The sequence below is a fragment of the Camarhynchus parvulus genome, chromosome 7 (assembly GCF_901933205.1).
Source record: "Camarhynchus parvulus chromosome 7, STF_HiC, whole genome shotgun sequence".
NCBI classification, from domain to species: Eukaryota; Metazoa; Chordata; class Aves; order Passeriformes; family Thraupidae; genus Camarhynchus; species Camarhynchus parvulus.
This window is the reverse complement of record NC_044577.1, coordinates 22226277-22240677: the sequence shown is the minus strand read 5'-3', so window position 1 is coordinate 22240677 and position 14401 is coordinate 22226277. Positions and strand designations below refer to the sequence as shown.

At 49.4% G+C, this 14401-nt stretch overlaps 1 protein-coding gene across 1 annotated transcript; it reads left to right on the top strand.

Annotated features, from left to right (window-relative positions):
* The first annotated feature begins 79 nt into the window (after positions 1 to 79).
* RETREG2 (reticulophagy regulator family member 2) lies at positions 80 to 14118 on the top strand. The gene is made up of 9 exons (XM_030952665.1): positions 80 to 396; positions 2590 to 2696; positions 7454 to 7484; positions 8229 to 8364; positions 9688 to 9772; positions 10536 to 10673; positions 10986 to 11080; positions 11956 to 12091; positions 12815 to 14118. Exons 1-9 carry the CDS (start codon positions 182 to 184, stop codon positions 13537 to 13539), a joined length of 1668 nt encoding a protein of 555 aa, XP_030808525.1. The 5' UTR covers positions 80 to 181; the 3' UTR covers positions 13540 to 14118.
* The last annotated feature ends 283 nt before the right edge of the window (positions 14119 to 14401 follow it).

The following is a 14401-nucleotide window of genomic DNA, read 5'->3' as shown; positions in this document are numbered from 1 at the left end:
CGCGGCCGCTCCCCGCCCCTGCCGCCGCCGGGCGCACGCGCGGCCGGTGTCACCCGGTCCCCCCCCGCCTCGGCCGTCCCCTGGCGCACGCGCGCGGCGGCAGCGGCCGCCGGTCCCCTCAGGCGGTGCCGCCCGCCCGGGCCGGTGACAGCGGCGCCTCCGCCCTCTGCCCCCCGCAGCCATGGCGAGCGGCCGCGCCGAGGAGGCGGCGGCGGCGGCGGCGGCCGAGGAGGAGGAGGAGGAGGCAGCGGCGGCAGCGGCGGCGCGTCTGGCGGCGGCGCTGCGGCAGCGGCTGCGGGGCTGGGAGGCGGCGCTGGCGACGGCGCAGCGGCTGCTGGTGTGGGAGAGGCCGCTGCACAGCCTGGTCACCGCGGCCGCGCTCGGCGGGGCCCTCTGGTGAGCTGGGGCGGGAAGGGGGACGGGGAGCCGTCGGTGCCGCCCGTCCGGTTCGTGCCCGTGCCCGCAGCGTGCCACGGCTGCGGGGCCCGCGGCGATGTGCCAGGGCTCCGGCGGCGTGCGCTCCCGCAGCCCGCACCGCCGTGGGGTATGCACAGCCGGGAGTAGCCGCGCTGTTTTCCTCTGACAGGCATAAACAGGCCCCTCCCTGAAGGGAGCAAGTGCCAGGAGGATTTGCCTTGTCCCGCGATAATAAAATGCAGATGGGCCCAACTGGAGCCTCGCCCGGGCACGTTTCTGCTTAATTTTTGCATCCGTGTTTTTATCAGTTCGTTTCACTCGGTAACTGCGGTCAGAGAGCTCCACGGCCTCCTGCATCGGCAGCTGCCCTGGGGCGTTTTATTTAAACCCTTCAGCTCGGTAATCTTTCCCGGGAGGTGCTGATTTCTCACTCGGCTTTGGCGCGACAGCATTCCCCCTTTCCTGTTTTGCCTTCTCTGCCTCTTCGGCAGGGCAGTGGGGAGATGGGAGTGTGAGTGGCAGAGCCCAGCTGTGGATGGGAATGAAAAACATCCTGTTTGTTTGTATAAACAGTGAGTCAGTTTTACTGATGAAAATGCTCTCAGCCAGTGGCCTTCCCAGCAGAAAAGGTCAGAAGTGGCCTGGGATAGAGTTAAACGTTGCTTGCAGATGAAATAGGAAGGGGCAGATTCTGGAGTCGGAGGAGGGAAAAATAAGTGACAAAACAGCCTTCGAAGTCTCTCTGATGAGGCAGCTTATGTTCTGTTCCCTCATGCGTATGATTATCAGAAGTGTATGTGGTAGCCAGACGTAAACTCTTGGACTACTTACTCTACCTGCTGAAAAGTCAGAGCTATGAAGTGAGAAGGAGGGAGAGAGGTGCAGGTGGTAGGGGAGATGGCAGGGATAATAGACAATGACAGCCCAGAGACTGTGTGAAAAGGTAGAGAAGAACAAAGAGTACCCAAAATACGGGATAGCTGAGATTTCAATAGAGGAGGAAAAATCATTTAGGGTCTCGCAGAAGATTCAGCTAGCATCTTTTTACTGAAATACATAAATGAGATGGAATAGGAAATTCTTCCAGAGATGATGTGTTAAGCTACAGAATTGCTGTTCAATGAGGAGTACAAATGCCATTGTTTAGGTCATTAAAGGTCCTGTAAGCCCATGGAAAGTGCAGCTTTTGTTCTGTGTGTGCCCAGTGAGGCACATTTCACTTCCAGTTCTCCACCTGTGACTTGGTGGGACCCCCTCCCTGCTCTGCACTGTGAGATTCATCCTGACCACAGTCATTGTTCAGTGTATTTGTCATTAGTTACTGGCAAACACTCACTGAAGAGAAGTAGGGTAAAAAAGCAAAACTGCTCCTCTTTCTGGAAAGGAGTATTCGTTAAAGAGAGGAAGGTGAATGCATTTCTCTTGTATTTTTTTTTCTGAGTGAGTTAAAAGCAGCTCTTCTGAACTAGAGAAAAGGATGAATGCAGACAGCCACTGCTGGCACAGGTGGCTGCCTGGCACCTTTGCTGTCAAATCTCTGTGGACTGATAAACTCTTTGAGTGGCATTGCACAGCTGTGCGTGAGTAGTATTGCGTGAGCTGGCAAGTGGCTTGAGCCAGCGTGTGGATGTGGGACATGGAAAGTTTTATGATAAAGTCAAGTGAGCAACTAAACCATTTAAGTGCTAGCTAGGCTCTGGTCAAACGGGGAGAGGTTTGTGATAAGAGAATGAGCACCTAGAATGGCAAGATGCTTACCTGCATGTAGTGCTGGACCTTGCTGTCACAAATGGGATGTAGGTTTTCAGCAAACAGGCTGAGTGGCAAGCAGTTTCTGCTACAGCAGTTTGTCTTTATGTTATCTAGAGCCTTCACCTTGAGGCTTTGGAGGGACCTGTACAAGTGAGCATTAGCTTTGTTTTGCAGCCTGGGGAGGAGCTCAGAAGCAGGGAAGGAGAGCACTGGAAGATGGCAGGGAGTCAGCTGTCTGGTGGTGGGCAAAGGCACCATTTGAGAATGTGCTGTGGTGTGGGTGGGTGTCTGCAGAGTACAATGCTTGCTGCAGTGGCCCATAGCAGTTGGACATTTCTGCTTTGAGCTGTATCTGTTTGCTCACCGAGAGCAGTAATTTACTGCCTTTTGCCTGTCTGACAATTTCTGTTTCATTTCTAGGTTGTTTTCCTCCACCTCCCTGAGACCCCTCTTTCTCCTCAGCATGTCCCTTCTTGGCATCCTCTTGTTGGAGAAGTGGAAACCCAGGTTCCTGTTTGATTTCTCAGGTATGTGATGATTAGCACTGTAGATAGTGGCATGGTTCTAGTGTTACCAGCTGCTGGGCTATGCCTTTGGCCCTTCCTGGGCTCTCTCACCAGTCATGTAAGCCTCATTCCTACTTTAACTGCAGGCCCAGGTACTGTTGCTGCCTCTTATGCTTTTGTGTCAGAGGATTAGGATGTATCCTAATACTCTGGGCATGTATCCTAATGCTCTGGGCATGGAGAATTGCTCCCAGTGCTGAGAAATTCTGGGAGTGGCTAATTTTGAGAGTGACTAAGGGGCCCAGCTAGCTTGCCAGGGAAGCTAATGACAGGGATGATGTGTTTCTGTTGTGTCTTTTCTCTCCTGAAAATGTGGCAAAAAGATCATTTCAAGTTTGAGCACTTACGGCCAGCTGAGCTGAGGGAAGGAAAGGAAAGTAAAGGAGGGGAGGGAAGTGGATTGGTTTTAGTTAAGTTCAATGTGGGCTTACACCCTGAAAGAAGCAGAGCAAATGAGAGCCACTTCTTGTGGCAGGTAGCAGAGTGGATGATGAAGTCTGACAGCAGCAACAGTTAGTGTATTGTACCTGTACTGAACAGCATCTGATCTCCAGCTAATCAGTGAGTCTGATCACCTGTCTTATCTTTCCCTTTTATTGAAGGGTCTGTGCCAACATTAGACACAAAAGCAGCAAGAGGAATGGCCTCATAAAGATGGTAGACATGGACTGGCTGCTGTCTGCTTTGAGTGCCTCCTTCTTTGGAGTTTATTAAATGACAGAACCCAGACCCGCCTACTGCATCTACTGCTGCTGTTCAAAGGCAGCTCAGGGCCCTCCATCCCTGCCTCTCTACTCTAGGGAGAGTTTCTGAATGAAAGCCCCTCTATATGTGTGTTTGTAAGGTGCCCTTTATTTGACCTATAAGGGAACTGACTTAAAGGGTGCTTTCACAGAAATCCTGATAAGATTAGTATGTTACAGCTGTAGTCTTGAAACTGTTTGCTTTGTGTGGTTCAGGTAACCAGGCAGTTAAACTGGACTGGCCAATTTAATTTCCTGCTTATTCACATTGTTTTTTTAAGGGAATAGTTTAAAGCCAACCCAAACCACCTCTCTTGAAACATGTCCAGAAATGCAAAAGCCTGGTGTCCAGTACAGAATGGTGTCATTGAGGCAGGTGGGGGTGGAATCATTCCAGCAAGTACTTGGCCTGTAAATGTTTTGTTGTCATAGAAGAAATAGGAAATTCATACTGAAATCAATTTATATGAAGCAGAGCCATGAAGAATAAAAAAGAAAAGCAAACAAAACAGCAACACCAGAGATTAGGCTCATCCTATGCTATCAGCTCTGCTAGAAGTCGGTGCACATCCCACTGCACCTCTCCTCAGTGTTCTTCACATATTTCACACCTTCCTGCTTTTCTGCTGCAGAGAACAGGGACACCTTTCTGATGTGCCTGTTTAGGTCACAGCACTGATTTTGACATGATCCACTGGACCGTGTTTCCTTTGCTTCCATGAGGAAGGAGTGGTACTCTGCATTCCCGAGGGGCCTCCCATTGAATTGGTACTCCTGAACACTTAGGGGTTCTTGTTTGGCTCCCACTTCCTGCTGAAGCAGAGCTGCCCCTTTGTGGCTTACCTCCTTTAGTGCTTCCTGTTAGTCTTTGCTGGAGTTCTGGGAGATGGGTCAGTACCATACCTTCAAGAGTCAGCATGTACATACAAACCTCAGCTTGTGACAGTTGTGTATGTCTCAGATGACTGCTTATAAAATGACTTCTGAAGGAATGCTAAAATCTCAGCATGTATTTTGCAGTTACTCACACACTGTGATCAGGATCATGCTAACAGCATCAAAATGTGCAACTTTTTTAGGCCCTTTCAGAAGGGACTGCATATTTTCAGCTCCCATGTAGGGTAGTTCCTTTAGATACTATTTAAGGACTTAGGAAGCATCTCCAGTTTCACCTGAAATGGGTGTCAAGTAGGGATCAAGTTTTGGTAGCATCGCTGTTTGGCAGCTGTATTTTGGTCGGTGCAGGAGAGTGCAGTGTGGAAGAGCTCTAGCAAAAGTTGTGTTGCAATTGAATGCTAGTACTCCTTAAAAAGGGCCCCTGCTTTCTAGCTGAAGTTTACACACAGATGAAGAATGTCTCTTGGAGGAGCATTGAAAACTTGTAAGAACCAAGGAATCCATTAACAATAATTTGTCAGTACCAACATGTAACCTAAACTCCTGCATGGCTGTCTGATCTCTTAGAAGAGTCTGGTGTATGTCAAGTGATTTGTATTAATCCACAGTCCAGTGTGAAATGCTGACAGAAAGATTTCAGCCAGTTATTGATAATCTGAGGCCAGCTCTGGGTATCCTGCTTGCCAACTTAGTTATACTGATGCTTGACAGTATTTCAGCACAGGCTGAAGTTAATCCTTAACTAAGGGAACATTTCTTTTTGGAAATGCTCTAGGTTTTTTGAGATTGGGCTGTTCTTACAACTGGTCTAAGACTCCAGTGCTTTGAGATGGCCAGCAGGCAGACTGCTCTACTACAGGAAGCAACATACTGTTGATCTTAAAGACAGCTTGTGTTTTGCCAGATAGCTGAAATCACGTGAAGACCCTGCAGCCTGCTGAAGTGTTCTGCTCCCCAAAGTGTCTCTGAAACCTTCAGCATCAACTGAGAATTGTTTCACTCCCTCTGCTGGCGTATTTTGGATGGTTTGGATGACTGAAGCCAGTCGAGAGGAGTGGGGTTCCTGTGCCATCCCAGTTACTGTGTTGCTGGCACATCTGTCCAGCAGAGGCGGAGAGCATCCCAGCTCCTCTCATTTGGTACACTGTACAACTGGTGTAGCCAGCCCTCACAGACTGGCCAGTGCCAGATGTAATATATTTGGTGATTTAGTGCAGGTGATGGATGAGGCTTAGAGATAGAGCTGGATTTCTGTGTGCTGCGGTTAAGCAGCTTTAGATTCCTGAGCACAATAACAAAGCACAGCAATGGCGGTTGCAGGAGGGAAGCAGCTGCCCTGTGGGGGTGGAGCTGCCTCCATCACATTCACACTCCAGCTCAGGCTCCCTCTGTGAGCTGCCCCAGCCGCCATGCCAAGTGCTCGTGGGCAGAGGAGCGGATGGGCAGCCCGGTCTGAGAACAGTGGGCTCCTCTTGTCAGGCCTGATTACTGGAAATCTGGGTCATGCTCTCAAAGAATCGCCTCCTCCCCGGGTGGCTGGCCTCCTGCTCCACCGCTGAGCCGGCTGGTGCAGTGCCTGCAGCGGGAGGAGGAGTCTGGCAGACTTGGCCCAACACCCTGTGTCTTGGGAGAACAGTGGCAGGGCTGCTACAAGCAGTTGGTCTCTTCTGTGGCTTGAGCTGGGTGGAGTCTGAAGTCTCACTGGGTGATTGCAGTGATGGTTGTTCACATCTTTGGTGCATTTCCCTGAGGGAGTCGCTGCTGCTCTTGGGCTTTGTGCCTGGCTGGTGACTCCAGGGAGGATTCAAACCCCTTTTTGCACACGTTGCATTTCTTTACCTCATTTCCAACTATAAGTCTAGTCTCTGGGGTTAAGCTCTCTTCCTTTATTTTAGTTCTGTTGACATGGTGACATGAAGTGTAGGGGACAGGGTTAGGGTTATAACCTCATGCACCAAGTTTACTGTGGGTCAGACAGCATCAAAGATATATCAGTCCCTGCCAGCTCTAGGACAGTAGGCAGGCTGGTACAGGAGGGTAGAACTCAGTGAGCTATCAGAACATGAACAGGGCATTCTTAAACACAGGAGACTTACAAAGACTGTGTTGACAGAAGAGCTTTGGTTGAGCCCTGTACATCCTGAGATACCAGTCAGCTTGATATCACAGATATCCAAATCTGTGAGCAACCAGGCTGATGAGTTTCAGTTGTAGAAATTGTTTTCAGTTGTAGAAATTTTTTTTCTCAGTGTATCCAAGAGCATAATTGGACATGACCTCTGCTATTGAAACAACACTCCTCTTTTCAGTACTGCATTAACGAAGTCCCTGTTTGATCATCACTGGGTTCAGTGCAGAGGGGAATGGGAGAGCCTTTCCCTTATCCAGAATGACAGACCTTAGGAGTATAGTTATATCTGTGCCTGGCACAAAAGGCTGTCAGGGGATATAAAAGAGCCCTAAAATTAGAAAATTATGCACAAGACTGCTATTTGTTACTTCATTCCATGGGAGAGGATGGAGACAACAGGGACATCTCTGGTATTTGTACATAGCATTCTGCCAAGGACTGGGCCTGGTCAGTGGGAAATGCAGCTCAGACCTCTTGGTACCATGTTTAGCTCTGAAATGGAAGCTGAAGCTTTGCCCAGCTCCAAAAGTGTGCTGGCAGCCCCCTTTGAATGACAAGTGCTGGCACCCCCTGTGGGAATGGCACTGCCCAGACATGTGGGACACCAGGAAAAGCTGCATCATCCCTGGAGCAGACAGCCCCATGTAAGCACCATGGTACACCTCAGATATGAGTGCCCTGCCGTGTGTGTGTTAGGCTGCAAGGTGTGCTGGGGTGCCCAAAGACCAGTGGCTCTGCTGCTCCAAGTCTCCAGGCACGCTTGGTTAAAGCCTCCTCAGCTCAGGCTCCGAGCCAGCGATTCCTGCTTGCATGAGAGCACAAGGACGGTCCCCAGGGTGCATCCAGAGCTAAGGATGATACATCTGCAGCTCTGCTCTGTTCAACTGGTAAAAATGTCAGGTTGTATTTTTTACTTGGCTGACTAATCTGCTGTGTTCTCTCTACAGCACAGCCATCAGAGGAGCCAGGAGGAGAGAGGTAAGCTCGCAGATGCGTTCCTTGGTGTGGGGACAGTGGGGAAGCCTTAATTTAGTATGGTGATCTCACCTGTCCTTTTTCCTGTTGTCATATACTGCATGGCTCCTGCTGTGAAACATTGCTAGTGACTTCCTCACTGGTAGCTGCTTATCAGCTCAGGAGCCACAGTTTGGGACTCTGGGGAAAGCTAGTGTTCTTTCAGTAGCAATAAACCTCAAGTACTTCTGATGTTAGGAGTTCTTAGGTTTCTTCCCTGGATCTGTCCTTTTGAGCTATCTGAGCTATTTTAAGAGTCCTCCAGAGAGGAGGAGATCACTGAGACATTTCCACAGGCTGAACGTGCTCTCTCTGGTGGCGTGGCTTGCATCCTTGGCCGTGGTTGTAGGTCTGAGCACTGCATTCTGCCTACCTTGGACTTGGTGCCAGAGGAGGCCATATAACTAGTTCCACCTCCAGTGCTTCTGTCTGCGTGGCTTTGAGTAAACTGCTTTGCATCTTGGGCTTGTGGCATGGGAATTCTGTGGCATGGTATCTGCTGCTGCTTTGCTCAGGTGTCTCTTGACTTTCTTCCTGATTGAAGGGAAAAACGGTCTCTAAATCAAGCATCTTCCATAGTTCAGTTGAAAATGCAGTCAGTATTGTCAAGTCTTGGTAGGGAACTCCGCTTCCTGGTGCAGCTGTTCCTCTCCCCCAGGAAAACAGACCATGTTCAAAGATTGTCTTCTTGCTCTTGTCTGTCTCTAGTGAGGGGGTGACTTCAGGGGCACAACCTCACCTGCTCAGTGTCCCTGAGCTGTGCCACTGTCTGGCAGAGAGCTGGGTCACCTTCAGGCTCTACCTGCAGGAACTGCTACAGTACAAGAGGCAAAATCCTGCCAAGGTAAGCTGGAGATACCTACTCTTCTGTGCAGGGGCTTTTATTTCCATTACTTGTGCCTTAAGAAATGGAAGAATGTAAATTCAGTATTTTTACAATTGCTATCTCTGTCCAATATTTGCTGTTCATTCCTTGCAGATCCTATGCCATGGGAAGTTTAAATAATGTGTAATTGACTTCCAGTATTTGTAAACTGGAGCTGAACTTAACCTCTCCTGTGAATGGCTTGCTGTATTTGATTTAATTTCTTAGTGTGCAAAGGAAGCTCTTAGATTGGGACTGGGGAGAAAAAAAGGGAAGCCTACAGTCTCTGGCCCTTTCATGAGTTCCATTCTTTAGCTGGTCCTATTTCACTAGCCAGGGTTGTTGCTAGCAAAGTCCAAACGCAGCGCTGTTTCTGAGTGCATGGAAACTTGTTATTAAACATGTTCTAATGGCTGTGATGTGTTGTTTGGAAAGGATTTATAGACAGGAACTGCCTTAGCATCACAAAAAGTAGGACAGACCAACCACTAGGATTGTGTCAGGCTTCCTGGCATCCAGTGTGTCAAAAGGAGTGGGTTTCTAACCCTGCTTGTTCCTCCTTTTCTGTCCCAGCCACAGGGAGTAGAAGACCAGATCCAAAGATGCCCATAAAGAATTAAATCATTGGGAGCAAAGCCCATAGAGGAACCTTAGCTTTTGCAGGTCCTCTCCATTATGAACTGAACTCTTAATTGCAGGATATAGTCCATATCTGAACCCATGCCCTGGTTTGCAGATTGTCTATTCTCATTTCCCCCCACCTGCCCCCAGGAGAATGTAAGACAAGCCAAGGGCTGCACCATTATACTTGACTTTTTCCAGAGAAGAAGGGTCCTGGTCTGATGGGAGAGTGGGCTCTGCTAATGCTTCTGCCATTATGGCACAGCAGTGGCACAGCGTCTGGTGATTCTGTAATAGGTTCCTGTCTCTGCCAGGACAGTACAGTTTTCTCCTGAAGTGCTGAGCTCTGCAGAGATATGCAAGTGGCAATTTGCAATATCCCATCATATCCTCAAGGAATGTAATTTACTTCATAAAGAACTGTCTGATAAAGTTTTGATTTGTTTATTGGGGCGTTGGGTTACCTTGGTTATCCAGCACTTGAACCTCTAATGCTTACAGCTTAGCCCAACCGAGCTGTCCGAGTTCTGACCGTCAGCACCTGAATGTACTTGGTGCAGAGCTGGCTGACTGACTTGGTTAGGGCCATCCCTCATGTTGCACTAATGGGTTTCTGGCATGGGTTGCATAGATGTATCTCTGCCTCTTGTCACTTCTGTTTGTTCCTCTCTCTTCCTTCAGTTCTGCATGAGTGTCTGTTCAGGCTGCCTGATTCTGGCTGTAGTTGGACACTATGTTCCAGGCATAATGATCTCCTACATCATTCGTGAGTATAAGCAGTGCTCTAGTCTGACTTAAGCTGGGACATGACCTAACTGTGCTGTTGATAGGCTGGTAAAAGCAGATTTGTAGTTTTCTCAAGGGGATCTGTGCTAGATGATGAATCAAGTGACAGGGAATGTGTTCCAGGAAGTCTGTGTAAGCACGTGCATGCAATACGACTGCAAAGGCAGGAGAGGGAGCCGTGACTGAAACGTTGGTGCCCTCTGTTCCCCACTGCTGAGGCTGTGCTGGCCGAGGCTCCAGGGAATCAGGAAGTTACAGTCTCACTTCCTAAGGTGGCAAATCCATATCGAGAGTGTTGTTAGCAAAGCTGCATGTTGGGTAAATAGACCTTTTTCACTGCATCATGAGTCCCTAATAACTCTGTTCTGGTGCTCTGCTGTGAGTGCATCTACACGTGAGCTCGATGCAGCTACCCATATAGAAATTTTGGTAATACTTAGTTTTAATTCTCATTTTAGGGCTTCTTTTGCATGTTGAGTCTGGGATGCAGTGGCTGAAGAGAAGGGCTTATGCTTTATCTTAACATAAATCTATATTCTATCTAAGATCTGGCAGTAAAACCTGGTTAATCAAGCAGCTTTGCAATGAGTAATAAGAGCCATGGATGAGGATTTTTAGGCAGACAGATGGGAAAGAACATGCCATTGAAATGTGTTTCCCTTGAAGACTTTCTCAGTGGCACTACAGGAAGAGTCAGGTTGTGCTTGATCTGTCTCTCACACTGCTGCATTCCATGTCCACAGTGCTCAGCATTCTGCTGTGGCCTCTGGTGGTCTACCATGAGCTGATCCAGAGGATGTACACACGTTTGGAGCCTGTCCTGATGAAACTGGACTACAGTATGAAGGCAGAGACGCTGCACCACAAGCATGAGAAGAAGAGTAAGGAACCACCTTCTCTAGCTGTTTTTGGTGCTGTATTCCTAGGGTGGAGCCGTAGCAGAAGGACAATAGATGACCATGTCTGCCAACACTGTGTGGTGACAGGCTGCAGAGGAGCAGGGGTGGAAACTTAAGGGTTATGTGGAGAGCAACTGTGTGCTCCCAGGTGATCCTGAGAACAGCACGAGAGCAACAGATTATGCTTGTCTCCAGGAACCCTGTGCACTTTCACAGAGGAAGTAGGGCATAGTGGTGTATAAAGGCAGAAAATTCCTTCAGTGTCATGTGAAGCCTTTCTTCTGTTTCTCACAGAACGACAAGGGAAGAGCGAGCCTGCAGCAGGTGATGAGCCAACAGCAGAGACGGAGAGTGAGAGCGAAGCAGAGCTGTCAGGCTTCTCCCCAGTGGTAAGAGCTCAAAGAGCTTAGCAGCAGCCAGTCCCTCCTCCCTGGTCTATAGCAGCTTGAGAGCCAAGGAGTGGTCTGAGTACAGCAACAATGATAACACACAGCAGAGCAATAAATCACTTAATTGCAGAATTCTAAGGGGAAAAGGTCATGTGTTTGATGAAGGCCATTGTCTCCAATCTGGGTATTGAGAATTTGGTGCCACAGAACTGTTGATGCCATAGTAGGGCAGGGCCAGCCATGTCCCAGCCTCGTGCTGACCTCAGAATTACTTTGATGGTTATGCTTCATGCTCAGAGAATGTGAGCGTCTCCTGAAGAAATGAGCTTCCCTGCTGTAATGTGCAGAGGCTCCTCAAAACCGGAAAAGGGAGTTGAGCAGCTCTAGTGTCTCTTACACAGTTCTTTGCTTTCAGACAGATTGTGTGTGACCTTTCTATATTTGCACCACAGAATCAAACCAAGTAGCAGCTCTGGACATGTAGCTGGGCTGTGAGGTGGGAAGTTTGTTTCCAAAGGAATGTGGATACTTGAACCACTGCTACTTGTAGAAGGCTTTGTTGCACTCTGAATGCAAGAGGGTTCTCCTTGGTGATCGCAGGAGAAGGATCAAAGCCTTCTGAGACTCCTACGATCTCATCCCATCTTGTGGTGCCTCTTTTGTGTTCTTCACTGAGAGCAGGCAAACCTTTGAGCAGTGATTTATTGCAGGAAAGCCAGTGAGCTGAGACTACCCTTCCCTCCAGTGCAGGGAGCACTTTGCCAGCATACTGTCCCTCCAGCAAGGACTTCTACCTGGAGGGTCTGGAGGTGCCCATAGGCAGCATGGGTACTTAGACACACAGGAATTTGTCTCTCTGCCTTCATCCCATGCAGGTGGATGTGAAGAAAACTGCCCTGGCACTGTCAATCACAGATTCTGAGCTCTCTGATGAGGAGGCTTCTATCCTGGAGAGTGGGGGCTTTTCTGTTTCAAGGGCTACCACCCCACAGCTGACGGACGTTTCTGAAGGTACATAATGGGACACCTTGCTGCCCCCTTATCCTCAGTGTTTTGGCCCAGAACAATGGGTCGTACAAATGGGAGGACAGGGAGAGAACCCATCTATTTGCATGGGAAGAGCATTGAAAGGAGGAAGGAAAAGCAGTGCAGCATGCCCTGACTTCATGGCTGATCATAAGCTGGTCCTGAGAGGATATCAGCCTCTAATTATTGCCCCACACAGCAATGCAGTCTTGTGACTCCAACAAGGGAGCAAGGCCACAAAGTCCCACAGAAATAACTGAATAGAATACTCACACACAGATATGATGCTGGGTGAAACAGGTCAGACTTACTAGCTCAGAGAAGGACTGGTTAGTGGTGAAGAACAATAGAGGTAACCACTCAGTTAGAGGTATCCACTCAGTGGCCACTTGAGTGTCTGGGAAGGAGCAGGCAGGTGATGCAAGCACAATTTCCCTGACCCTTGGGAGTTTTAATGGGAGGCTCTAAATGCAGAGAGCGTGAGCTGGAGCAGGAAGTTCTCTCTGAGCACAGAGCACATAGAACAGGATCACAAAAGAAACACTACACATGAATCATGCCACTGGCAGAAGGGAATAACTGCAGACCTTTTCCTGCTGTCCTCCAAGGATAGGGGAGGTACCTTAAAGTCAACTGTGGTGTGTCAGCTGGGGAAGGTGGGTGGGAAGTCCAGGTGAGGGAGCGTACCTTAATGCTGGTGCCTTTCAGACCTGGATCAGCAGAGCCTGCACAGTGAGCCAGAGGAGTCATTTTCCAAGGACCTGGCAGAGTTTCCCTCCGTGGAAGAATATCATTCCAGAGACCTGGGACCACAGAGTGATGAAGACGCATTTGGTGTGCCTCTGGGTCCTGAGCTTGCCCACGCTGCCTGTGAGCTGGACTCAGCAGACAAAGAGGCCACGGACTCTGACCTCTCCATCCTTCGCCTCGCGTCTCCTCTCCATTTTGTAAATACGCACTTCAATGGGAGCGGGCAAGCGGCAGGAGGCAATGCAGAGCCAAAGACTGTCCCTGCCCCAGGCCTGGGCATCTGCATTAACACGCTGAGCGAGGAGATCGTCACCACTGCCATCACCACAGCGGTGCAGAATACCCTCTCTGCCCTCCTGCGGTCCTCAGAGGCCAGCGAGGGGCCCCCCCTCTCTGAGTTCCTCCCCACGGAGCCTGAAGAGAAACTGAGCTTCCAAGCACACCTGTCAGAGAGCGAAGTGGTGGAGACAGAGACAGAAGCTTCACCGGAGGATGAGGAGGAAGCAGATGACTTTGAGCTACTGGATCAGGGGGAGCTGGAGCAAATGGATGTAGAGCTGGGGTTCGGAGAGGAGCAGGAGGCACAAGAGGCTGCTCCGTCTCCCTCCTCTCCCATGCTTGCTGAGCTGCCAAAGCAAGGAGATGAGGAGGAGGCAGTGATGACAGCAACATCTATGTCTTAGGTCTTACCTGTGCTCCCCCTTTTCCTCCATCATCACTGGAAAGAAGGAAAAACTCACACAGTGAACGTGCAGTGGGTTTTTAGATGTTTGTGTTGACTGGGATGGAAACGCATCAGTGTTAATGTGCTGTGTCTGGAATAATGAATCCTTTCCATCCTTCTAGAGCCTGGCCTTCACTGGCTGAGCAGGAGACCCTGCAGCTGGGGAGGAGCCGGCTCCTAGAAGCCTTATGCCACAACTGAAACACCAACCCCAGCAAACGCTTCCTAGTAATGGTGCAGTATTTCGGTCTGTCTTCTGTTTGTCTTTTGTTTTGCACGCTGAGTACCGAGCTAGCTGTAGCTGCTGCTAATACCCACATCCCCAGTAGGACATATGCAATCTTATTTTATTGGGTTTTTAAATGGCTAAAAGTGTAAATAATTTTAACTTTCCTTGGTTTTGTCTGGGGGGAGGGATGGGGTGCACAGTCAAATGTGGCTCTCAGGGGCAAGCAAAGGAAAAGGGGTCTGTGGAGCAGAGGATAGCAGTAAGGGGGCAAGGGCAGATGGGTGTTGTGCAAAGAGACCTCTTCTGCAGACTGTTACTGTCTTTTGTGTCACTGCTGGAACAGGGTGTTGGGCGATACCTGCTTTTTTTCCCTGTCTCATTTGAGTTCTGTTACTGAGTGGCTGTGGAGTTGATTTTTTTTTTGCAATCAATGAAATTCACTCCTGGCCCTGTTCAGTACTCCAGTTTTTTGCTGCCGTGGCATCTCTTGCCTTCCGCACCACTGACCCTTCTAGCACCCCATCTGTGCTCTGCTGGGCATCGTAGCATGGCGCTTGGAGACTCCGAGGTGACTGGAATAGAGCCAGGAGCT

Bases quoted from the DNA above. Each gene is read 5' to 3' on its own strand.
- RETREG2 (XM_030952665.1), top strand. From the start codon at position 182: ATGGCGAGCGGCCGCGCCGAGGAGGCGGCGGCGGCGGCGGCGGCCGAG. The intron at 397-2,589 runs GTGAGCTGGGGC...TTTCATTTCTAG, and splicing joins GCGCTCGGCGGGGCCCTCTG to GTTGTTTTCCTCCACCTCCC. The intron at 8,365-9,687 runs GTAAGCTGGAGA...CTCTTCCTTCAG, and splicing joins AGAGGCAAAATCCTGCCAAG to TTCTGCATGAGTGTCTGTTC.